The 25,167-nt window shown below is 38.2% G+C and overlaps 1 protein-coding gene across 4 annotated transcripts in view; it reads left to right on the top strand.

Annotated features, from left to right (window-relative positions):
* LOC143348526 (uncharacterized) overlaps nucleotides 1-18,164 on the top strand; it is a 101,980-nt gene extending 83,816 nt beyond the window's left edge. For 3 of the 4 annotated variants that reach the window (XM_076778822.1, XM_076778821.1, XM_076778820.1), the window contains exons 14-17: nucleotides 9,372-9,796; nucleotides 10,519-10,704; nucleotides 12,101-12,447; nucleotides 15,250-18,164. In XM_076778822.1, the coding sequence (XP_076634937.1) occupies nucleotides 9,372-9,796; nucleotides 10,519-10,704; nucleotides 12,101-12,447; nucleotides 15,250-15,301 (1,010 nt within the window). In that variant the 3' untranslated portion in view covers nucleotides 15,302-18,164. Of the gene's footprint in view, nucleotides 1-9,371; nucleotides 9,797-10,518; nucleotides 10,705-12,100; nucleotides 12,448-15,249 lie in introns of those variants that run through there. The other variant, XM_076778823.1, reaches the window with a different exon arrangement.
* Nucleotides 18,165-25,167: the final 7,003 nt, after the last annotated feature.

The following is a 25,167-nucleotide window of genomic DNA, read 5'->3' as shown; positions in this document are numbered from 1 at the left end:
TTATTTCGATGTACTGGTCGTAATTTCCCAGATTTCAATATGAGAAATATATTATAATTGCACAATGTCCTGCGATCGTTGTTCCACAGAAGTCCAACTAGGTTACATTACTAAATTATTATTCAAAGCTTGATACACAGTAATATTGTAATTCCCTTCCATAAATTGTTAACGTTATTAATTTATGTTTACTCCTTTCGTTATTTATTTTAATTGGTCGAACTAAATGCAATTATAATAATAGAGAAATGTACTTTATTATTTTTGTACTTTAATTTTTGCAAAACACAACTTTTTTTTTAAAGACAACAGGCAAGATAAAAATGTAACTGAGACTTTCTCGCGTCGAATGGTATCATGGTCAACATCGATAATTACTCTCCGCGTAACCCTGAAGAAATTGTACCGAAAATATCTTCGTTCGGAGCTGAAATACGGCGTCGTCTTGTAGTCGATTTATACAAATCGCCACGACATTGAATAAGACGTACGCAAATGCGGTTATTTCGTCCAAATTTGTCCGTGGCGTGTACTAATTTAATGGCAACAAAATTAGATTCCCTCGACCAGCGGTAGCTGCAGTTTACCAGCAATTAATTCGATACACTCAACGTTTCGAACAAGCAATAACCGATCGATCGAAACCCGAATTTCTTAAATTCCATAAAGCATACGCGTTTCGTAATTTCCATAAAAAATACATTTTCCGTAATACGAGAGCAAACAAGGAATAATTGTCGCGGATATTCGGGAACAAGACGCTGTAAATTGCCATTTCGTTGAGAAATAAAGTAATCGACGCTAAATGCCCGAACCGCGCCAATTCCAAAATACAGAAATTTATCGATGAACGTAAGTTTCGTCTAGACGGTGAAATCGGAAATGTGCCAAGACGATCTGCGGGCACGGTTTTGTTACCATTAGTTGAACAATTCGTACCAATCGAGTTTTCGTCACGATCAGGGCCACGAGGTTAAAGACGATTATAAAAAGACTTCTTCGAATCGCGACATGGTTCATACCTCGAGGGTTCGTCAGAGAATTACGATATTCGTAGCGACGATTTACATTTAATTTGAAAATTAAACTAAATATCTCTTCCAAAAATCGAAGGACACTTTCTAAACCAGCGTCGCGAAAGTTTTGCAACGACGCTGGCATCTTTAATACCTGAAGATCGCTCCGAGGAAGAGAGTCGCAACGTCGCCTGAATAAATCATACACTAAATGTTTCCACAGTTTCTATTTGCTCTTGTATATCAATAAGGAACAGAGTTTACCTTCCTACGTTACTACCGTATCTTACATTTTATTTATACCAAGGTACGATACGAAAACGAGTATTTTTACCAATTTCGTACTCCCGTATCGACGATAATTCGCATCAGGCATAATTTCGTTCCGTATATCCGGAGATATTTTAAGCACGAATCGTAATACTCATTCCCACAGCGATAATGGTACGAATAATAAATATTTATCCTCCCCCGGCAACAACCTGATGACAATTAAATTATGCTCAATTCTAATTACGAATTGCATCGCGTCAAATCTCGTTACGAGTAAACAGAATGTATTAATTCGAACTTGTCGAATGCTTCCTACGTGTGTTATTTATTAAATCTGCCCTGATTAAGCCCCCTCCCCCCACGCCTCTCGTGGAAGCCATGATGGTTTTCCTCGACGGAACGCGCGGACCTTGGAATTCTCGCGTCGCGCGTGCAAGAATTTCCCGCCACCAGGAAAAAGGCGATAAAGTAACTCTCGCTATTTCTGACATCGGCCACGCGAAAGGGGGTTGACAGGAATGAGCGTGCATTCTTTGCCGCAGGAATAAAAGGAGCCCTCTGTGGGGCAACGATAATGAGTCAAAACGCGAAGCGTGCACACAGTCGATTACGTTCGAAGCCGGGTGACGCAAGGACTCGCTTATTTTTATGGCATGATGCGTTTCTGAATAACTTCGGCTCGACCTGCTTTTATTTTGCCTGCATTTCGACCCCGTTTCGATACATTTCGATCATCTTCCCCTTCCACCTACCCCCGTGTGCCTATTAATATTATTCGATATACAGGGTGTCCGGCCACCCCAGGGAAAAATTTTAATGGGAGATTCTAGAGGCCAAAATAAGACGAAAATCAAGAATACTAATTTGTCGATGGAAGCTTCGTTAAATAGTTATTAACGTTTAAAGTTCCGACAGTACTGAATTTTTTTCTCGAAAATACGCACGATTTCGGGGGTATGTCTATTCACCAAAAATGATTGTAACTGACCCCCGTAACCGAAAATAATTTTTCCAGAATGATTTGAAATTTTTTTTTTCCCCGTCGAAAAATTTCACATCTCGAATTTTTTTCTCGAAAGTGGGTAGGATTTCGGGGGTATGTCTGATGATAAAAAATGATTGTAATTGACTCCCGCAACGGAAAATAATTTTTCCAGAACGATTTGAAAATTTTCAATTTTCAGGGTAACAGACAGTTATGGTCAGACAGTATATTTTCAGTTATGAATTTTTTTCTCGAAAATGGTTAGGATTTCGGGGGTATGCGTAATGACCAAAAGGTTAATATACGAGGACCTAAATCAAAGCAATCGAAACGTACAATTTTTAAAAATTTGCATCATTGTGTTACGAGCTCCGTGAAGTTTAATATCTCTGTGGAAAAATCATAATTCTTTCGCGAAAGTCTTTGGAGAAAATGGTACGTTACAATTCATATTCCATAATTCTGTAATAAACGTAGTATTTCAGTGATAAAATACTTGATCGATTAGTTTAAGCTTGACTAAGATCCTTTGTAATGGATACTCCTTGGAATAGCTTTTTCAGACGCCATCAGAGGATAGAAGCTTTTAAAAAGCAAAGAACATTTAATCGATGCATTCTTTTATATTTTATCTGATGAGAAATAATGTAACCGTACCTCTAAGCATCGTTTTAATAATATCGATTTTAGAAAGAACCGTCTGAAACTGTAGAAAACGTGGCGGCGAACCAAACGAACTAAAATCCGTAACTGATACCGAAAAATAACCTCGAACGCGTTATATGGCTCGTTCTCTGTATTTCGTGCACATATTTTATAAATGGAGATTAAAATAAATACACGCTGATATTGGATTTCATATTCCGGGAAATTACATTCGTTTCGATTTCGTCAAATAAAATTCTTCCGTATCCGAAATAAAATCCCAGAGCCTTTTCGACGATCGAAAGCGTAAAATAGCAAAATTAAATTGGATCCTTTGCGAACGTCGTAATTGGTTCTTTCGTTGGCCCTATATTTAACCAGTCGACTGTGTTTGACGACTGTATCCGTCAGAGAAATGGCAGTATTTTGTGTCACGACGACTATATCCGTCGTGAGTAAAATTAGTTACCATTTGCTATTTAAACTGTAATTTTAGCGAAAATTAAAATATAATCGTAATATGTTTAGAATGTTTGGAACCTTTGGAGAGCTAGTTGAACAACAAACTTTCCTTACGGTTCAAAGACTTGCTGTTTTCAAATTTAAATGCTAACGAATTGTTTTTAATCGAAGCGAATTCCAAACGTGAGTCGAGTTCTTGGAGCTTTGGTAATTCGATCGTCGCTATCTTTGTGACTGTTAAAAGCAATTTACGTCGAGCGTCGAATATTCGATGATAAGATCGTTAACAAGGAAACTCGACGTACAAATCGGTAATCGATCCCGTGGAAATCAATTCCTCGCTGTTTAGGAACAACTTTAATTACAAGGCGAATACAAGTGCGCTCGGCTCGAAATTAATCAATGGTAATGTCCCGAGGTTCGAGTTGGAATTAGTAAAAATCAAGCGAGATTTGGTCTCTCGAAAATCTATGTACAAGTTCGTACAACAAAATAGAAAATAATTAATAACAAGAGAAATGTTTGTATAATCCTTGAATAACATACTGTATACAGTAATACGTTGATTAAGACATACTACACAATGGCAATATTATGTGGAAATTCGTTTAGTATCGACAGAGATTTAAAATAAACAAATTACTCAGAAATTCGTTTCATGGTACCCGACTGATATTAATTTAATTCTTCCATTTCGGTTCTCCAAACAAACCCGGTGGTAAAAACACGAAATATCTCTGAAAACCATTGCGTTACATCTTTCGTTCGCGGATATCAGAGAAATTCCGTGAAAAAAATGAAAGCAAACTGTACAAAATTTCCCTGTACAATTTTAGCTATATAAAATATTATTGCAAACTCGATCCTTTCATCTCGACTCCGCTCGTTGCTAAACGACCATTCCCCTCTACTCGCCAACGAGCGTCAAACGAGGTTTCCGCGCAATCATCGAGGTCCCATTGTCGCGGTTCCACAGTCGGGCAAATTTTATTCCTCGAATAACGGATACAAATATTCGTTCGAAAACTTGACTTAACCCGTGACGTAGCTTTTCAAGAAATTATTAACATTCTCGAGAGCGAGGGGTAAGTGAAAGTTGCCGTTTATTTTGAAAGTGGCGTGAGTCCATCTTCCAAAAAAATCCAGTTAGCTACCTTAATAGTTACATTTTTACATGTTTCATTCTGAAGCAACTAATATATTTAAAATCATTAAGATTTCGTAACACGAAAACTTGCTGGTTAATGCAGCGATGAAAAAGTTTATTTTGAAAGTGGCGTAAGCCCCATTGTGAGAGTTTCAAATGGAAAAATGGAACAATTATGCTAATTGGGATAATAAATTTGACACCCTTAGAAACCCAAAAACCATTATTCTACTATGTCATCTGTTACCTATATTTTTAAATTTAATCCAACGCGAACATAAATGGACTTACGCCGTTTTCGAAATAAACGGCTCGCTTATTGTTAGGAGTCGTCGTTTAGCAAACATGTCACGGTATGTTTGGAACGCGGTGACGCAACTAATTATTTTCGCGATGCGTCGCCCACTCGTGGGCGATAACATAGTTTCTGTCTTATTTTACCATCGCCCCAGGTTCGATCTGAATCGATTCGCGCGCGCGTAACAAGTAGTCGCGTGTAAACAGAAACGCGTGCACGGTGTTGCAACGTGTGCCACATTTCAAAGTAGTAATTGAAACGAAATTGGAAATCATTATTACGGTTGAATAGTAATTTCCTATTACGCAGTTATGCAATTAATCCACCGAGGGGAGGGTCGTTCCTACGAATCGCTATCGTTCGCTGGAACGTCGATCAAAATAACTGCAAACCCACGTGGTCTACGCTCCTGCGCAACGACGATTAAAAATATTACGCCTATTTAATTCTTACACGTTCACAGGATCGTTCATTCATTTCGAGCAACTTGTTTTAATAACGATCTTCATTACGAACTTTTTACTTTATTTTTTATCACGTTTCTACTCGACTTTAAATTAAGGGGCCTTTCTACTTTGTAGGATTTAAAAAATCGAATTTTTTTTTGCATTACCTTTTAGTATGTAGACTCGAAAATATACCTACCAAATATTAAATTGAAATTCGAAAAACTAATGAAGTTGTAGGTATAACAATTGGACGTGAAACTTTAAAGCTGTTTTTCTTGAAACTACATTTTCCGGCACTATAACGTGAAAACTATTCAAGATATCAACGTCAAATTTATACAGTATCTTTAGAACTAATCTCCCTGTAGCATGAACTAGGATAATTGCGATATATGTAATACTTTTTCTTTTATTAACAAAAAAGTAACCGAATATATGAAAATATTCAGTATTCTTTCGTAAAATAGCTGCCATTTTGCCATTTTTCGTTTTTTTTTTTAAAAGATCCTAGTTCATGCTATAGCCAAACTTATCTATATTAAGAATATCTCTGATTTTTGGATTTCGGATAATTTGTTTGCAAGATCGCAGTCGGGCGCTAAAAACTGTTGTTCGTTGAAAAAACAGCGTAATCAATAGATATTATGCGTTGCAAAAATTCGTAAATATAGTTAAATATATAGTAAATGTATCCACAAACCCCGGAATTAATCGCTCTTTAATGGCCCGCAAAAAAAAATCATAAAGAAACATGTATTTTTCGTGCCTGCAAATGGTGTACGATCGAATGAAATTTCTTTGTTTGTATTACTCCAGAATCGTGTTTATTCTCGTATCTGATTTCTTTAAATAATTTTTCGCTGGTATTGCCAGTCGTATACGTTGCAAAAAGTACAAGAAATAATGATCTAGAAGTGCATTTATTTATGTAGCGGCAGCGACGTGCACTGTCCCGCTTTCATTTTATTTTTACCCAGTATACCTTTCTATTTGTGCACTTGCTTTGGGGCGTGAATAGTACTCTCCCTCCCTCCTCAAATCTGCACGACAAACGTGCCGAATTACAGAAATTTCTCGTTTGTCGAACACGCGATTGATACCGATCGTTTGTTTCCGTATTTTTCGTAGAAACATTTCGGCCGCTTCTTTCGTGGAATTTCTATAAAACGCACCCATTGCTAAGCTGGTTTCGGATAATCGAATTGCAATATTATTTGAACAGACATACATAAAAAATTTATCTTTGTTTCACAGACGGGTTTACGATTTGCAAAACTGAAATTCCCCTCTTTGAAATGTAGAACAGGAGTGTGTATAAATAAAAATATAATGTTCGTAATGCTTAAATTCGGTAAAACACGACGCTGTTTAAAATTCAAATTACGTATTATATTCGTAGTCTTTCTCCGCGAACATAATGCATTTTGCAGAATTCTCTGTTACCAGAGACGAATTGCATACTAACATGTTTTCGTTGCTGGAATAATAACGTAGCTGCTGTTTGCGCTTCTCGAGGCAGTATAAATATTCCCGACAGCGGATGATTTGTTATGGAAGGATTGTTATTGCAACAGGGACGTAAGAAAAGTATTACAATTACGAAAAGGAAACTTTAAATTATTCCTGACCTCTGTTCAGAATGCCTGAACAAATATATTTTTATGAATTTTTTCTCATCGCGTAGAATTGTAATTTTGCGAGACTTGCGGGCCGGTGCTCGATCGTCAGAAACAACAAAATATTAAAATGCAATGTTATTCGAGACCCAAGATGTACGTAGAAAATTCGCAAGAGGTAAATAAACGTAATCAACTTATAATATCCTCAAGAGCGCTCAATATTTACGATTAACGGTGAGATTAAAATTCACGAATATACCCAATTATTTGAAACTTAATTTAGCGTATCTCTCGCACGAAACCCCGACAGCAATTAAGCGGAAAATGAAACCGAAGTGAATTTAATTTTACCAACCAACAATTTCAAGCGCATTGACGAGGCGGATCCGTTCGCTTTTTATGTTGTTTGTGTATCCGGAAATTAACTGAAAAGTTTTTCTTTGCATTTATCATTTACAGAAAATTCTTAGTACAACATTGGATTTATAAATCATAATTAATTTCATTCATCGGAATAATTACGAAATATATTGAGAAGCAAGAAATATAGAAACATTTCCCCTTGTTATTGAAAACTACTGTCTGTGTAAAATGAATATTGCAAGTATCGGTTGAAGTTAAAGCCTATGTCTACCAAAATAGCAATGGTTCGAACATTTTGCATCGGTATTCGGTGCATTATACACGTTGCTATGACGCCCAACAATTTTTGGCTAGTGTCCTATGAGTGCAATGATCCGAACTACAAACTTAAAAAGACATCGTCCGCTTGACTGGCGTTCGTAGAAATTTCTCGAAGTGAATCAGATCGTTTGGTACTAAACGTGCCACCGTGTAGTTACGTAAGAAAGCTAAACGGTGGAGAAATCACCGAAAAAACCTTCGAAATCATTTATTTGCAATATTAATATCACGGCATCAAGAAAATTTATTTTCAGAGTCAAACAATAATAACGAAGTTATCTATAAAAGAAAATTTTTCTGTGTACGCTCGACTAATTTTTGATTATTATATCATTAACTATACTTGTCTTTTGGTGGCATAATTTGCTTCTAATCGGTCCTTCTACGTAGTTCCCTACAATCTCAGTTCCCTCAGATTCTCGATGGCACAGTAAAATTGAATATTAAAGAGAACATCCATAATTTCTCGATCGTCGTCGTTAGTAGTAAAGCACTTAGCGGATGTTAATCGACGGGGAAGCGTGCATCCAACATATAATACAAACTCTTTACGATCGAATGTAATTTAAAATTGAAAATCGAAAACGAAATTCTATACGCCCGCAAACGAGGAAACACGTCCAGAAGCCTCGTACGGTAATACGTTCGAAAATAACTTGCCAGCGAATAAATAAACTATAGAACGTACAGTATTGTTTTCATTCGCTGTCAATTTTTCCAAACAAGAACTACTAGAACCATCGAGTTACAGCGGTACGCATTCACAAAAACGCAGTTAAATGCACATCCTATTGTCGAGTTTGAACATTGAAATTCGATTTTCTCGAAAACAAAGCCCCCCCCCTTTTTCCCCTTTCTATCCACGCGTGGAAACTTTACAAAAGCATTTTCCCTTTGATACGATCGCGTCGCGTATTATTCCCGCGTCGGTTTCGCGTAACGTAAATATTAAAATGTGAAATATTTAATCGTTCGCGTTCCATTCTACACTGCGCGCGTCGGTTTCGCGCCCCCCCACTTGGTATTGCATTAATTTAATTAGACTTTGCTCAAAGAGCATAGCGAAATTCCGCGAACGGCGCAAGAAAATAAAGACAAAAACGATCCGTGGCTGGGTGCAGGGTCTATTTGCCGCGGTTCGCGAGCCCGGAAGACTGCTTTTACGGACGCGTAATAACGTGATATGAAACAGAAAACAAACCCCGCCGGGTCTGGAAATAAGTTTGAAGAATCGAGACGAACCTTAACCGGCCGGAAAACTCTCCCTATAAATTTTCCCCGTGTGCGGGGGATGATTTATTGCGTGGCTGCGCGTACGGAAAACATCGTGTGCAGCGGAAACTTCGACGATCCGCGGCTCGTCCCGCGTGAGAGAATAATTGCGAATTAAAATAAGGATGGTGTAAATATGGAAAACTTGGAGTCGAGAAATATTTATATCGCGTTAGATCAAATTTCAAAGCTACATTTTCGCGTCTATTATCTCCTCATCGATAGACCACCGCCATCTTCGCGATATCGGTACGCAACGATGCTGGCGCGAAGTTCGAATTCGCAAGAGGAATAAGAACAAAAGAAATTTTAATTAAGGTCCTTTGATTCTCTGATCGTCGGGAGCCTGCCACCAGATTACCCAGCTTAATAACTCGACTATTAACGCGTCGGGCACGAGTCAATTAACGATAAAGTATCGGTAAAGTTACTATTTTTAATATAGATATCGTCTGGGGGGTGAAATCAATGAATGGAAGATAGACGAAGGATTTTTATTTGGATGATCGTGTTAATTGCAGAGAGCGACAAGAGGGTAATAGTGAAACGAGAGGCTGGAGGGGAGTTTGGGTTTCGCATACACGGCTCGAAACCGGCGGTGGTGTCCGCCATCGAACCGGATACCCCGGCGGAGAGCTCGGGCCTCGAAATCGGTGACATCGTGATGTCGGTGAACGGGAAAAGTGTCATGGACGCGACGCACTCGGAAGTCGTCAGGCTTGCGCACTCTGGCACCGACGTCCTTGAACTCGAAGTAGCGAGAACCTGCAACGTATTGGCACCGAAAGTCGCCAGGCCAGGGGCGAAGGAAGACCCTCAGGAGGCGCCCCTCTGTTCCGGTTACCTTTGGAGAAAATCCACCACCTCCACCAACACGGACAAGTGGGTTCGAAGATGGTTTGCTCTGCGTCGCGACAACTGCTTCTACTATTACAAGACTGACGCGGTGAGTCTAAATACCATTTACACCTTCGTTCGCGTAGAAACGTACAGTCCCCGGTTAAGTGAAATGATATATAGGGGGGGTTTTTACTTCGTGTAACAGCCAGTTTTATTTGAAATTTTGTTAACTGACGCTTGGGAAGATCCTGTTCTTTTGTGATTTTCATTTACTTTTGCACAATGGCGGAAACATAGAGCCTCCGGTTAAGTGAAATGAAATGTAGGGGGCTTCTACTTCGTGGAACAATCAGTTTTATTTAATATTTTGTTAATAGACACTTGGGAAGATCCTGTTCCCTTGCGATTTTCATTTCTTAATTAAACAAAATATACATACGTGTTTAGAGAAGCTTGATTCGTATGAAGATCGAAGAATAAATGTATTAAGTGGTAGCGTAAATATATAAGTTTTCAAAGGCAATTTCGTTGTTTTAGATGAACTTTTTGAGAAATATTCGACTGATTGCTATTTGATTTTGTCGTTAGCGAGCATGGCTATCTAAAGGTAATCTAAGGCACGTGACCGGAGGCAAGTAACGCGAAAGATTGTAACTTAGAAGTCGGGATCGTTTGTCAAAAGGAAAGTCGTCCGACCACGCCTCGTTGAGAGCGAAACCCATTTCACTTCTATACTTGTCCCGCGAATTACATCCATCGAAATGACAAGTGTTTACACACGATCGTTTATTCGATAAATGGTTCACGAGGGTGCGATCTCGTCCGCAGGATTCACAGCCGGTAGGGGCGGTAATGCTGATAAAGTACGACGTAGAGCAAACGCCTGAGCTGAGGTTACACAGTTTCGCGATAAAGAAACAGGGTGCACCGACGCTTCGACTCGCGGCTGACACCGAGGAGGCTGCCATCCGATGGACGACTGTCATTAAGGAAGCCATCGAGAGGAACAACCAGGTGCGTACCGACCGCTCGAAACTCGGCCAACGATTCGTAATTAATGCATGGAATAACTGGTTAATCGATACGAGCTATTACAATAACGATTCATGGCGGAATAATTAAAGTTAGTCGAAGATAGAAGAACGCGAAATAACAAAAATAATTCGATTCCTAAAGAACGATCGAATAAACTCTGATTTTATCGATCTTAACGTCCTGATAGTGGAGCAACGGAGTATCAAATAATAGAATGGAGTAAGCCGAGTCAAAAATCGGGATCGCGATAAATTTCCAAGCATTCTGGATGCGCCGTTTCTCGCTGAATCCGCGGATTTAATAATATGCGGAAACTTCGAGGTCCTTCGGCGAGTTTAAGAAAATAGGATTCGTTTGAAATTTCTGGACTTTGGCGATATAGTTACGAGAGTTGTTTCACCGAGCCAACTTTGGCTGGGAAAATTGAAGCGTTTCGGGGCGGGAGGGTGGAATTGCATTGTTCAATCGGTGAAATTTTATGACGGGATCGATCCGAACTAATTAGACTTAGCTCGTGAAACGGAACTCTCAAAATTAAAATTTTCAGCAGCTCGAGTTTCACTCGATCCGGAACGTTCGCGTTAAAATAATATTAATGCCTCGTTCGAATACTTTCCACTATTTCCACTGTTGGGTAAACATAATAAATTTGTAGATAGGTAGTTCTCTGTTATTTGATTTTTGAAATTTTCGTTCGAATTCGCGAACCGTAACACGTAAATAATTGTAATTTAAAACGTTGATTAAATTCGTATTCGCTTCGGCGAATTACTTTCCGACAACGTAGACTTTTCATTCAAAGTTTTTAAAGATGCAATTTCTTATAATGAGATTTATGGCTTCGCGAGTTAATAGGTTCCATGCTGCGCCAATTTCACGTGGCTTTTCATTCGCGCGGCGTGGGTCATCGATGAGCCACGCTGTCAATCTCCTTTTTAATGCGTTTAACGCGTGACACTTATCACGCTGCGAATATTAGCGTTTTGTAAAATAAATTTTTTATATATTTGATAACCGTACGAATCCGAAACATTTATCGAACTAAAATAATCTTCGAAGAAGTTCAATTTAGGGGTGCCAAAGCAAAGTTCAGCCTTTAAAATTCTTTTCGCGAAGTTACAAAAGTTCGAAGATCGACATCATTTTATTTAACTGTCCCAATATTTATGGCCGACGGTGAACGATGAAAAAGGAATAATTTATCGATAATACGAACTTTTGCACGATCACTTTTCCCCGCGCGGTAAAAATGTCCGTCCGACAAAGTGGACAGTTTATTGCGAATCGCAGTACGGAAAGCGTGAAATCGTCGCGTGTCCGTTTCAATTTGTACGAATTCCTCGGTTTCATTCGGCATTCCTGGCATCTTTTGCAGGTCGACACCTGGCTCGAAGCGTCGTTGAGAATGCGTGAAATGGCAGCGTGCGCCATTCAGAGACCAGATTGCTTCGGATACCTGAGCAAGCAGCAAGAGTACGCCAGAAAAACGTCCTCGCCGACCGGCTGGTCCAGACGATATTGCGTGCTGAAAGACGCCGCGTTGTATTTCTACGACGACGCGAACGCGGAGAAGGCGTTCGGTGTCGCCTGCCTTCACGGCTTCAGTGTGCACGGCAGCGCGACCACTTCCGGTGGCAGGAAGCACGCGTTCGAGCTACAGCCACCGGATCCCACGCAGAGGAATTACACCTTCGCCACAGAATCCGAAATGGACAAGAAACGGTAAGGAATGTTTCGAGCTTTAAACAGATTACAGAGCGGTTTTCGACCATGGTCGGGACTTGTTCGATGTACAGTAGAGTTACGATTATTATTCCGATTATTATATTAGGAATTGTTCGAATATCCGGCATGTTTACTACGATTATTCTTCGGTAAATGCTACGGATTATAATTCACAGAAACAAAGTCACAGCCGCATAAATCCAGTGACGTCGACACTGAACAGTTGACGAATAAAGCGTACGAATTTTAATTATTTTATTTTTTATTAGAGAGGAGATTCTAGAGGGCAAAATAAGACGAAAATAAAGAATATCGATTTCTTGACTGAGATTTCGTTAAATAGTTATTGACAATTGCATTAAAAAATTTCAAATCGTTCTGGAAAAATTATTTTCGGCTGCGGGGGTCAATTACAATCATTTTTGGTAAATACATATACCCTCGAAATCCTACCCATTTTCGAGAAAAAAATTCCTCACCAAAAATTTACTTAGGTGCCTTTTTACGATGAAAAAAAAAAATTCGAATCATTCTGGAAAAATTATTTTTGGCCGCGGGGATCAATTACAATCATTTTTGGTGAATACATATACCTCCGAATTCTTACCCATTTTCGAGAAAAAAATTCGAGTATGTAGGTAAATTTTCCGCCAAAAAAAAAAATTTCAAATCGTTTTAAAAAAAATATTTTTGACTGTAGGGGTCAATTACAATCATTTTTGGTGAAGAGTCATATCGTCGAAATCCTACTCATTTACTAGAAAAAAATTCGAGAAGGTGTGAAATTTTTCGACAAAATTAAAAAATTTCAAATCGTTCTGGAAAAATTATTTTCGGTTGCGGGGGTCAATTACAATCATTTTTGGTGAATAGACATACCCTCGAAATCCTACCCATTTTCGAGAAAAAAATTCCTTACCGAAAATTTACTTAGGTGGCTTTTTTCGATGAAAAAAGAAATTCAAATCATTCTGGAAAAATTATTTTCGGCCGCGGGGGTCAATTACAATCATTTTTGGTGAATACATATACCTCCGAATTCTTACCCATTTTCGAGAAAAAAATTCGAGTATGTAGGTAAATTTTCCGCCAAAAAAAAAAATTTCAAATCGTTTTAAAAAAAATATTTTTGACTGTAGGGGTCAATTACAATCATTTTTGGTGAAGAGTCATATCGCCGAAATCCTACTCATTTCCTAGAAAAAAATTCGAGAAGGTGTGAAATTTTTCGACAAAATTAAAAAATTTCAAATCGTTCTGGAAAAATTATTTTCGGCTGCGGGGGTCAATTACAATCATTTTTGGTGAATAGACATACCCTCGAAATCCTACCCATTTTCGAGAAAAAAATTCCTTACCGAAAATTTACTTAGGTGCCTTTTTACGATGAAAAAAAAAAATTCGAATCGTTCTGGAAAAATTATTTTTGGCCGCGGGGGTCAATTACAATCATTTTTGGTGAATACATATACCTCCGAATTCCTACCCATTTTCGAGAAAAAAATTCGAGTAGGTGGGCAAATTTTCCGCCGAAAAAAAAAATTTCAAATCGTTCTAAAAAAAATATTTTTGGCTGTAGGGGTCAATTACAATTATTTTTGGTGAAGAGTCATATCGCCGAAATCCTACTCATTTCCTAAAAAAAAATTCGAGAACGTGTGAAATTTTTCGACAAAATTAAAAAATTTCAAATCGTTCTGAAAAAATTATTTTCGGCTGCGAGGTTCAATTACAATCATTTTTGGTCGATACACATACCCCCGAAATCCTTCACATTTTCGAGAAAAAAATTCTTTAGCGAAAACATAATGCCTGACCATGTCTGACTAATGTCTGATTCCCTTGAAATTTCATGAGTATGTTTAAGCAATCGTAACTCCTGAACAGATTGGACGATTTCAATTTTTCAAAACGCAAACATCACGTATTGTGGTGAAGAACACGTAGAAATTCTAAAAATATTCGGAAAGTTGTTCCTTAACCCCATAAAAATGGCCCATTGTCACGTTTGTATCATTTCGTATGTAGATACAGTTCAACTATCTGGCATATTTGATTTTCCCAGCCCCAGAATTTTACTGTGCTCAAAAATATTCGTCGAACAAAATATCTATACCGTTTGAATATTTACATATTTTAATATTACTTGAATTCTTAACTCTAGAATACCAAACACGGTGTATCTTTGAATTTTGAAATTTTGTACATTGGTGGCTATAAATATTTAGATACTTTGAAATTAAAAATGTCACGAATTAAAAACATGGTATACTGTGCTTCGTGGAACGAGGACCTTTAATTGTTATGGTGTTGAAGATTTGGAACAATGGAATTTCAAATACTGACGGAAATACACGTCAAAGGAAGCATCTAGTACATAGGATGTTCTTACAATGGGTGACACGGATTTCTTGACCCTTGTTGACCTAATATGGTTATCGATTGTTTACTTGGAACAATTGTTACCAATGACTCCCCCCGCGCAGGATGGTTCCGCCCGAAACATTTTTTGTGGATCGCGAATTCTCAATTTTAACGTCATCGGGATAAAAGCAATTGTCAAAAGAGTTCTGTAGTGTTTCTAAATTTCTATCTACGTATATTATTTTATATTTACGTTTCAAACAGAATTTTCAATTTCTCGTTCGCGCTGATCGAACGGTTATACTATAAAACAAAGATACACCGGAATACTCTTGTAAAACAATAGAATTCACGAGTGGATAATGGAATATTCTATAAGATTACGATGGTCTTACCCAGGAATAAGTTTCACGAAAAATTGTGTTTGCTTTTCAGGTGGCTCGCTGCCCTCGAATATTCTATCGATCGGTGGATAAAGATTGGTTGACATAGGCCCATCTACCGCACGAAGAGGCAAAGAAGTCGAAGCAGCGAAGATCCATTAAGGTGTCCTTCGCCTCTTCCTGTTTCCGGTTCCTAACGAACATTGTCGCAGATCACAAGCTCACCAACCATTGTCATCGTCGTTTCGATTGTCGCGCGCAAATTCATCACGTGGATCATGTCGCAAATACTCTTCAGATTCGCGATTCTTCGAAAGTCTTGACACTTTTAACGTTAACCATGTTTATTCTTGAACAAAAGAAGGAAAAAGTCTCGCGTGAATTATCACCAGGTACGTTAATTTTTCGTCACTCTCTCTTACGAATAAGTTGCTGATAACCGATAGCTTCTACCGCTTTGTATATTACCGTATGTGTTTGCACGAATTTTCAAACTCGCCCTCCCCGACGATCGACACAGAATCTTAAAGAACTGATCGAACTCATCTTGTCCTAGAGAACGAACCATCCTCGATTACTCAACTTTTGTACAGATTCCGCGATTCCCCTCTCTCTCTGTGGTCGTCGAGTTTTCTCAAATTTTCTCTTCTAGCTGTCAGATATTTCAGATTCTCACGAACTTCGTCTCGTTGTTGCAAATGATCCTAATCGACGGGTTCATGCGTTTTATCGGACTCGATGTCGCCAACACACCTTTATTATAATTGCTAGTTATCAGTGGCGTTCTATTTATTACGGATTAAACGCTGGAAATGCGATCGATACTCGAAGCAACGTTTCTCGAACACGGTACGCGGATTTATTTATAAACGTTAATGCTATAGTTTTAAGAAGATTTCGAGTAGCAATCGACTATTGAAATTATTTTTCACCGCTACGTAAAATTACCGTTACATCGAAACGTTTAACGCGCTTTAAAAAAATTAGGTAATCGGTGGAAACGCTTCCATGCCAAACCCTCGGTGCACGTTTCGTCCCTGTTTCGTTTGATGTTTCAAAAACATGACCCATTTTTCACGAAGGGTGTGCGTACAGGGTAATCTAGAAAAAAGGATTCGGGAAAAAATAGGAGCACACAGTACCAAAAAAAGTACACGAAAAAATTTCCGTGTTCGGTTGATGTGTACGTAAAACTTATGACGTGCAATTTTTTGTTACTGTTAATTTACATGAAACAATCAAGAGTATTGTTTTAACGAACAAATTGGACCCAGTTTCTCGACCTTTGAATTCAGGTCTTCCGTGAAAATTGGAATTTATACAATTCCTCTTCTAAGACTATATTCTTTGTTAATTTGTTCACCTAGTGATTGTCGTAAGCAAATGACTTCAGAAAATGAAACGCACAATATTCGTCAGTATTTTACTAAAATAATATTATTATTAAATCAGCTTGTTATCGTGGAGTCGTTCACTGGAAAATAGAAATTCGAATGATAGTTGAAAATTGAGAAACGATGCTTTAAATAGATAGTTCCAGTAACAGGTCAGGCACAAACGTTAACAATTGTGAACTCGTGCTCGCCATTTAGTAACGATTGATATCAAACACGACTTTTGGATTCCGTTTTTATACACGTATTACGACATTTGCATACTTTATTGATACGCAGGAATTGAAATCTTATTCATATTTAACGAGCGTCGAACATCAAAAGCGAGAATGAGGATTGTTTATTCACCGATTGTGTCTTGTATTAATTAGAAAGATTCCCACGTTCACTTACGGATATAGGACTCGATTTAGCTTTTAAGAAGGTGAAAAATCGTCCACTGCGTTTTCACGAATTTCCATGTGAGTGTTTACCGAAGCGAACAGCAAAGCTACAGTCGGGACGAAATCGACTGGCCCGTTCGACGCGACTTCCCCCACCATAGTCAGCGTGTCAGTTATCCGGGAGCTGGAGGAAAGAACAGTGCTCGAAACAGCTAATAGGATTTAAGTCACTATAAGTATATAATGGTATTAGAAATATTTTGAAAATAGCGATGGGATTGTTTATTGTTTTAATCGGTGCTCCAGTATTTAAATATAAATTACGAAACATTATTACGTATATTAAAACGATTATGTAGAATCGCTAGTACTAAAAATAGCATCGTTATTAAAAAACTGGAAAAAAGTCGAAATTAAAAAACAAAATTTTGAAGGCCAAACACTGGATGAGATTATGAAAGAAACCTCTTCTAGAAAGTTGTTTTTAAAGGTCTGAATTTTATTTAGAAACAATCTGTTCGATTTGATCAAGGCGAAGGAATAAAAATATGGCGGGAACAGTTCCTCAGCGTCCTCGAACGGCCAATCGATTTCGTTCGGGCCGTGATCATTCTCGTTATACTATTTCCTAGAAGCGATGCGTTGTTTGTACTTTATCGTTTGTAAAACCGTTGCCCGGTATCGATAAGCGAATACCTTAGTATCGTTGCAAGCGTTTATTAATTGAATCGCGAAGCACAAAGTGCCATCACGTACAGTCGCGGCAAAAAGCGTCGAAGGAGACTTGGGTCGAGTGAAAGGTGTTAGTATAAGAATCGTGAATTGCGACATTGTCGAATCGGCTGAAAATTTCGCGAAACAAACCGTTACGGGCAAACGTTTCGCTCGCGACGAACCAGCGAAACGTTTCACCGAACGTGTTAATTCATCGTCCGTGTGACCGAAGGTTCATTCGAATAATTATTGTTTCATTGGTCGTGATTAAGTGTTAATTTGCTAGTCGCGCGAATCGTGAAAGTGAACAGTACAACGTAAAATTTTTGCGATTAAGGTATCGTAAACTGTAGATAGTTAAGCGTAGGGCGAATTGTTTGGAACGGACCGCGAGAGAACGATGCAAAGATTAGTTTCTACCGATCGCTCATGTTGTCGGCGAAACTGTTCTTGTAAATAAACAATTGTGAATAAGATTACGCCAAATGCAAATCAACGAACTTTTACTATATCATTGTTCGTAACGATTCTACGAGCCTCTGGTTTCGATCAACTTATTTTCCGCAGTGTTTCATTCCCTAAGCAGTTGTTCCGTCGGGTCTTTTAACCCTTTCAGTCTGTACGTATTTTTATTTGAATATTTAAAATATGAAATTTGAACGAGTGTCGTTAATAATATTGAGACTTAATTTTCTTGAACATAGTAGGCGAAATATTTTTTATTTTAATTATAGTCTGTGTTTTGATGAAAGTATTTTCCAAACAAGTTAAGAAATCAGAATAATATATTCTGAATCTGAAAGGCTTGAACGCGTTAACTGCCACGCCAGTTTTCAGAAACAGAAATATTCTACAATTCAATGGTGAACTTGTTGTTTCACAATATTCCAAATTAAAGTTAAAAGTATAAAGTGTCGGTCACCGGTGACCACCGTGGCAATCAACGCGCTAAAGAACCGAGCGAACGTTTCGTAATCCCTTCTGTATTTACCGAACTCCGCAACTGAAAGGGTTAAACGAGGTCCGAGAAATTTATGTTGAAACTGAAACGCTCATCGAAACAAAGTACCTTCAGGAACGTCGTGTTCCGCCATGATAGAACGAAATAAAACGAAGTACCCGAGTATACCAGCCGCGAGGATTCGAAATAGGATAGAGCGGTGAACGCAAGGGGGGAGGGGATTGACCAAAAAAAAAAAAAGTATCCAATCCGAATTTTAATCCCTCGAAGCGATTTCATCGACGAACGTCGAGAGATATTCCTATTTATATGTTTTCGTTGGCCCCTCCTCCCTTCGAGCAATTTCAGATCCGCCATTGGATCGAAGGACTTAATTATTCGAGTATTCTTCGCGTGTAATAAACGTCAGGAGACGAGAGAGAACCCCCGGAAGAAAAAATCCTCCGTGCGATTGAACCTTCTTTCGCGTGTTTTGTTGCGTGATTTCGATGCATCCGGCGTGGACGCATAAGTGCACGTGCGCGTAAGGAATTGCCGTAATTATATCGCTGCTCGTACCGCCAATATTTGTATCGGGATCGAGGGGACCGTGCTCACGAACTCCCGAACGAACGAAAAGGGAAAAAAAATTAAAAGAAAGTACGAAGGACGGGAACAGCGAATGGGAGAAGAGTCCCGACGAATTGATGGCGAGTTGTCAAAGTTGATTGCGACAAGAATCGATCGAGACCGCTCCTCTCGAAAGGACGAGGAACGCGGGGCAACGAATGGACGAGACGGGGACACGCGATCGAAACGAGGCGCGTCGATCGTCGCCGGACGAACACGACGCGATAAACGCGCGAAATTCAAACGACAGACCGCTCAAAAGCACACAGATAATAAAATAGGAGGTTTAATACAATTGTAGATTGAATTGCGTCAATTATTTACCTGTCACCCTTCGAGCTGGTTTGAAGGATGTTGGTTTTATCGCTGTTTAGATTAACGCAGTGTTTAATCATAGGTGGTTTTTCGTCTCGTTGCCGAGAAAACCGGATTACCGGTCGCTTTTCGCGACCGGTTGCATTTCTGTTCGTACCAGAGCGTTTTTTTTCAGGCGACTTTGTAAAATTCGAGTTCGTTTTTTGTTTCGTCTCTCTGTGGTATTTGTTAACTTTCGAATAGTTACTTTAACCGGAAGGAGTCCTTCCTTGAAATTAGGACCACCCCCCTCCCCAACTGCCCCCGAAACGGTGGTCGTTTTCGAACTCGAAAGATATAGTGTCTACAATGATAACATACATTTGTAATTATGTCAGATAATGATAATAAATATATTAATTATTATATTTTTATCAGTGATAAAACGACGATATGATACAGTGTTTTATCCTTCGGTTTAGTTTACGTTACCTTTGACGTAGTAAGTAGAAATTTTATAAATATTTCCTGTTGGAAGATACTCGTAAAGGTTCGGTTAAATGAATCGTCTATATTCCCTTGTAATCTACATTTCCACTATTATTTTCGACAAATGAAATTATTTAAAACCTATTCGATATAATTTTCCTAAAATGTTTCCAAAATTTGTATTTGGGCGATGGAATATTACTGAGAAAATCAAATAGATTTTGACACTGAAAATTGTAAACAAGAGAAAATGCATTAAAAAATCGAACAAAATCATAATTATATTACGCGACGAGTTACTTCAAACGCCATGTCGTGGCAGAACTCGTAAGCTACGAGCACTTTCTACCTAGAACAGTCGCTAATTTAAATCGCTAGGCGTAATTTAATACCATTAGAAAGTAAATTAAAAAGTGCTGTTACAGGTCGTAAAAACATATCGAACAATGAAGTCGCAAATTCGTTATTTACTCAAAAACTGATGATAAATTAATTTTCAATTAGAATAGTCTACTTCAGCGCAAGTTGTAAATTCAAATAATTCATCAGATCTTTTACAGACTTCAGTGTCATTGATACGCTATTTATCTTGATTATTTGCTTAATATTATGATCACAATTTAATTATACTGCAAGCTCAATCTCTTTTCGATTCCCCGTAAACACTATTCTCAACTGTAAGTAAACATCTTAGTTTTAGTTCTTCTTAATTTCTCTTGGAAAAATTTACTTCTACGTATTATATTTGTTAAATTAATACCGGTGTAGTGGGAATTGAAACCCCAGATCGTTCGACGAGTGTTTTTAAGCCAGGCATGTTGGGGTCACTATCGTCGCCCTATCGATCGCCAATATTCCAAGCAATTTGGATGATAATATTCTCGATGTAAAACGAATCCGAGTTTGCTTGGGGCCCGGTACACGGTTTATCCGAGGTTGAACCGGTGGTATCCGTTTGATAGCAGATAGCAGGCCGAACGACGCTGGTATGTTCTCATTACGCGTCGTGTAAGGTATGCGGCGGCGAGACCACGTTTCTTCTTCTTTTCCTTCTCCTCTCCTCGTTCTTTTCCTGCGGTCTCCCTTCATCTTTTTCTTCCTGACTTCTTTGTCCTTCTCCTCGAAGCTCCTTGGAACAGAATTGAAGCTCCGTTCACACTGACCGCGCGTACCGTTCATCCTGCGAGCCAAACTTTCCCAACTTTCGTGTGTCCTTTTTTTCTCCCACCCCCTGAACCCTTTCTTCCCATCACCGTCCGCCAATTATACTGAGATTAGTCCGTTCCTCCGATTCCTACGCGGTCGTGGCCGTAGATCCGCTCCTCCGGATCCTTCTCCATCGTCGAACCATCTACTTCGCCTCTTCAGAATTTCTTCTGCGTTTGCTCGAGCTCGATTTCAAAATCTCGATTCGAAACACCCGTGCTCCTTTTCCCTGGTAATTTTCCTCCCGTCTCGAGCTTCGGAAATACCCTTAAACGACGCAATATTCCCTTTTTAATCTCCTTGCTTCCTTTTAGTCCCGCGAGGCCCTCCGTTTCTTGTTCTGGTTCTGCGTCACGTTTTTTCTCTTTTTCTCGAGCCTCCATTGAGAGAAGCTGAAGACCCGCAAAACGTGTATCTCATTTCTTTTATCCAACGAAGATTTACAGTTGCCAAAATTTTCAGCTCCCACTTTTGCAATCGCTTCGTTGACTTTAAAAATCCTCTTCGGTTTTATCCCCGTTTATTTTCTGCGCGAAGTACTCCCGAATTCCTTCTACAGTCGTTACGTATAATTTGTCTTCTTTCCACGAAATTTGCCGAAATTCTTGTCCGCGAACAGTCCGCCTCGTACGCTTTAATCGAACTTGAAGGGACTCGTGCATGCTTCTTTTTCATACTCTTCCTTAATTCCCTCTTCGACGGTTATATGCATAATCTTCCCTGCTTTCCACTCTCCGAAATTCATTTAAAGAAAAAAATAAATACGCTGGAACTAATCATTACGACACTGCTTAAATTTTACGACGCTACTTTCTTAATTACGTTTCTTATACTCTCCTTGCGCTCTTGCGTACTTAAACTTCGTTTTTTCTTTTTTCGTTTACTTCGTCTTCTTCTTAAATTCTGCTCAAAGAGAATTAATCTTCGCTTGAATATTTTATAGGCATAACTTTTTCGTCTCTTAGGATGTAATAAGACGTGACCGCTAGTCTCGTGACTAGAATCAAAATCACTTTGAGAATTCTTTTCAAAACATTCACTATCAGTATCGAAATTTATAAAATTTTCTTCATTCACTTTTCAGCTCGATATATTAAAAATTGAGTATAAAAGGCAGTGATATATCACTGGAGATGTCAGTTGCTCAGAAAGCAATCGTGCATATCACTTTGAACGAGTTTCGACAAGTTTCGTCTTGTACTGTTGTCACGTGAGAGGTGACTTACGACCGATAAGGGTTAATAACGCATAAAGCGAGCATATCTTCGGGAGGGGAGGCCGGGGGATAATTTTTCTTTTCCCTTTGCATGCTTCTCTCTTGCTTCTTTCTTTTCTCTTCTTTCCGGCAACCGTCACGCTTCTTTCGCGTGTTTTTCTTCAACTTCTGTTCAACTCGAATAAAAGTTCATTCATAATGGTGCAGCATAATACAACAATTGTATTATGAGAAAAATTTTAATGGGAGATTCTAGAGGCCAAAATAAGACGAAAATCAAGAATACTAATTTGCTGATGGACCCTTCGTTAAAAAGTTATTAATGTTTTAAGTTCCGACGGTACTGAATTTTTTTCTCGAAAATGCGCAAGATTTCGGGGGTAGGTCTATTCACCAAAAATAATTGTAATTGACCCCCGCAATCGAAAATAATTTTTCCAGAACGATTTGAAATTTTTTAATTTTGTCGAAAAATTTCACACCTTCTCGAATTTTTTTCTTGAAACTGGGTAGGATTTCGGGGGTATGTCTATTCACCAAAAATGATTGTATTTGGCCCCTGTAACTAAATATAATTTTTTTAGTATGATTTTGAACTTTTTAATTTTATCTAAAAATTTCAGTACCTACTCGAATTTTTTTCTCGAAACTGGGTAGGATTTCGGGGGTATGTCTATTCACCAAAAATGATTGTATTTGGCCCCTGTAACTAAATATAATTTTTTTAGTATGATTTTGAACTTTTTAATTTTATCTAAAAATTTCAGTACCTACTCGAATTTTTTTCTCGAAACTGGGTAGGATTTCGAAGGTATGTCTATTCACCAAAAATGCTTGTAATTGACCCCTGTAACTAACTGTAATTTTTTTAGTATGATTTTGAAATTTTTTAATTTTGTCGAAAAATTTCACACCTTCTCGAATTTTTTTCTCGAAACTGGGTAGGATTTCGGGGGTATGTCTATTCACCAAAAATGATTGTAATTGATCCCTGTAACTAACTGTAATTTTTTTAGTATGATTTTGAAATTTTTTAATTTTGTCGAAAAATTTCACACCTTCTCGAATTTTTTTCTCGAAACTGGGTAGGATTTCGAGGGTATGTCTATTCACCAAAAATGATTGTATTTGGCCCCTGTAACTAAATATAATTTTTTTAGTATGATTTTGAACTTTTTAATTTCATCTAAAAATTTCAGTACCTACTCGAATTTTTTTCTCGAAACTGGGTAGGATTTCAGGGGTATGTGTATTCACCAAAAATGCTTGCAATTGACCCCTGTAACTAACTGTAATTTTTTTAGTATGGTTTTGAACTTTTTAATTTTATCTAAAAATTTCAGTACCTACTCGAATTTTTTTCTCGAAACTGGGTAGGATTTCGAGGGTATGTCAATTCACCAAAAATGCTTGTAATTGACCCCTGTAACTAACTGTAATTTTTTTAGTATGATTTTGAAATTTTTTAATTTCGTCTAAAAATTTCAGTACGTATTCGAATTTTTTCTCGAAACTGGGTAGGATTTCGAGGGTATGTCTATTCACCAAAAATGCTTGTAATTGACCCCTGTAACTAACTGTAATTTTTTTAGTATGATTTTGAAATTTTTTAATTTTGTCGAAAAATTTCACACCTTCTCGAATTTTTTTCTCGAAACTGGATAGGATTTCAGGGGTATGTGTATTCACCGAAAATAATTGTAATTGACTCCTGCACCCGAAAACAATTTTTCCAGAATGATTTGAAATTTTTTAATTTAATTTTTTAATAACTTTTTAACCAAGCCTCAATCAAGAAATTGATATTCTTGATTTTCGTCTTATTTTGGTCTCTAGAATCTCCCATTAAAATTTTTCCCAGGGGTGGCCGAACACCCTGTATAAAATGAATCCTTTTAGAAAAAAAATAAGAAATTCATAAAATTGAAAATATATCGCGAAAGAACGCGCTGAAGTTTCACAAGACAATTCGGTAGTTTATATCCCGCGATTTTAGAACTTTGAAAGGGTTATGAAATTGAAACGCGAAGTCGAAAAACGCGTTTGATGTTCCTTATAGCGTCTTGCATTAACACCGACCGGTATTCGGGCAGAAAAAAATGGCTGAAATTTATTCAGAAGTAGCGGCTCTTAAACGGTTAATCATGGGTTCGTCATAAAACTAGATAGGTCGGTTTATATCCTCGTAATAAAATTTCAAGCGGTAGCTTTGCTCGAAACGCTAATGAAACCAATAGTCCGACATAGATTGCTTTTGTTTTTATAGATATTGTTTCGTTTCGCAATTCGTCTCGGGTTCCCCTAACGAAATTATAACAGTAGATCGTTTGGTGAACGTCGTAAAGTCCCCTAACACGTAATATAATTTTCTGAAAGGTCTGAACTCGTGACTTCCTCCTCGTTATTCCCCAAGTTTTCTTCGATCGAAACGAATCGTGACGTGCATTTCCCTCTGCTCCCTTTAATAGAAATATATTCATTCTGCTTTCAGGCAAACGTGTCTCTTTTATGTAAATAATGCTTCCGAATTCTTTATCCTGGAATTAATTCGTGCAATAATTTTCTCAGGAATCCCGTTTTACCGCGAAAGGTCGAAAACGTTCGATACTCGTAACAAATGGTACCTCAAGTCGCATCCAATCATTGGTAGAATAAGTTGCAACTCGTAAAAGATGCCGTTCCAATTCAGCGACTCAGTTTCATT

The sequence above is a fragment of the Colletes latitarsis genome, chromosome 11, assembly GCF_051014445.1.
Source record: "Colletes latitarsis isolate SP2378_abdomen chromosome 11, iyColLati1, whole genome shotgun sequence".
Taxonomy (NCBI): Eukaryota; Metazoa; Arthropoda; class Insecta; order Hymenoptera; family Colletidae; genus Colletes; species Colletes latitarsis.
The sequence above is the reverse complement of the archived record's forward strand: the minus strand, read 5'-3'. Positions and strand labels throughout refer to the sequence as shown.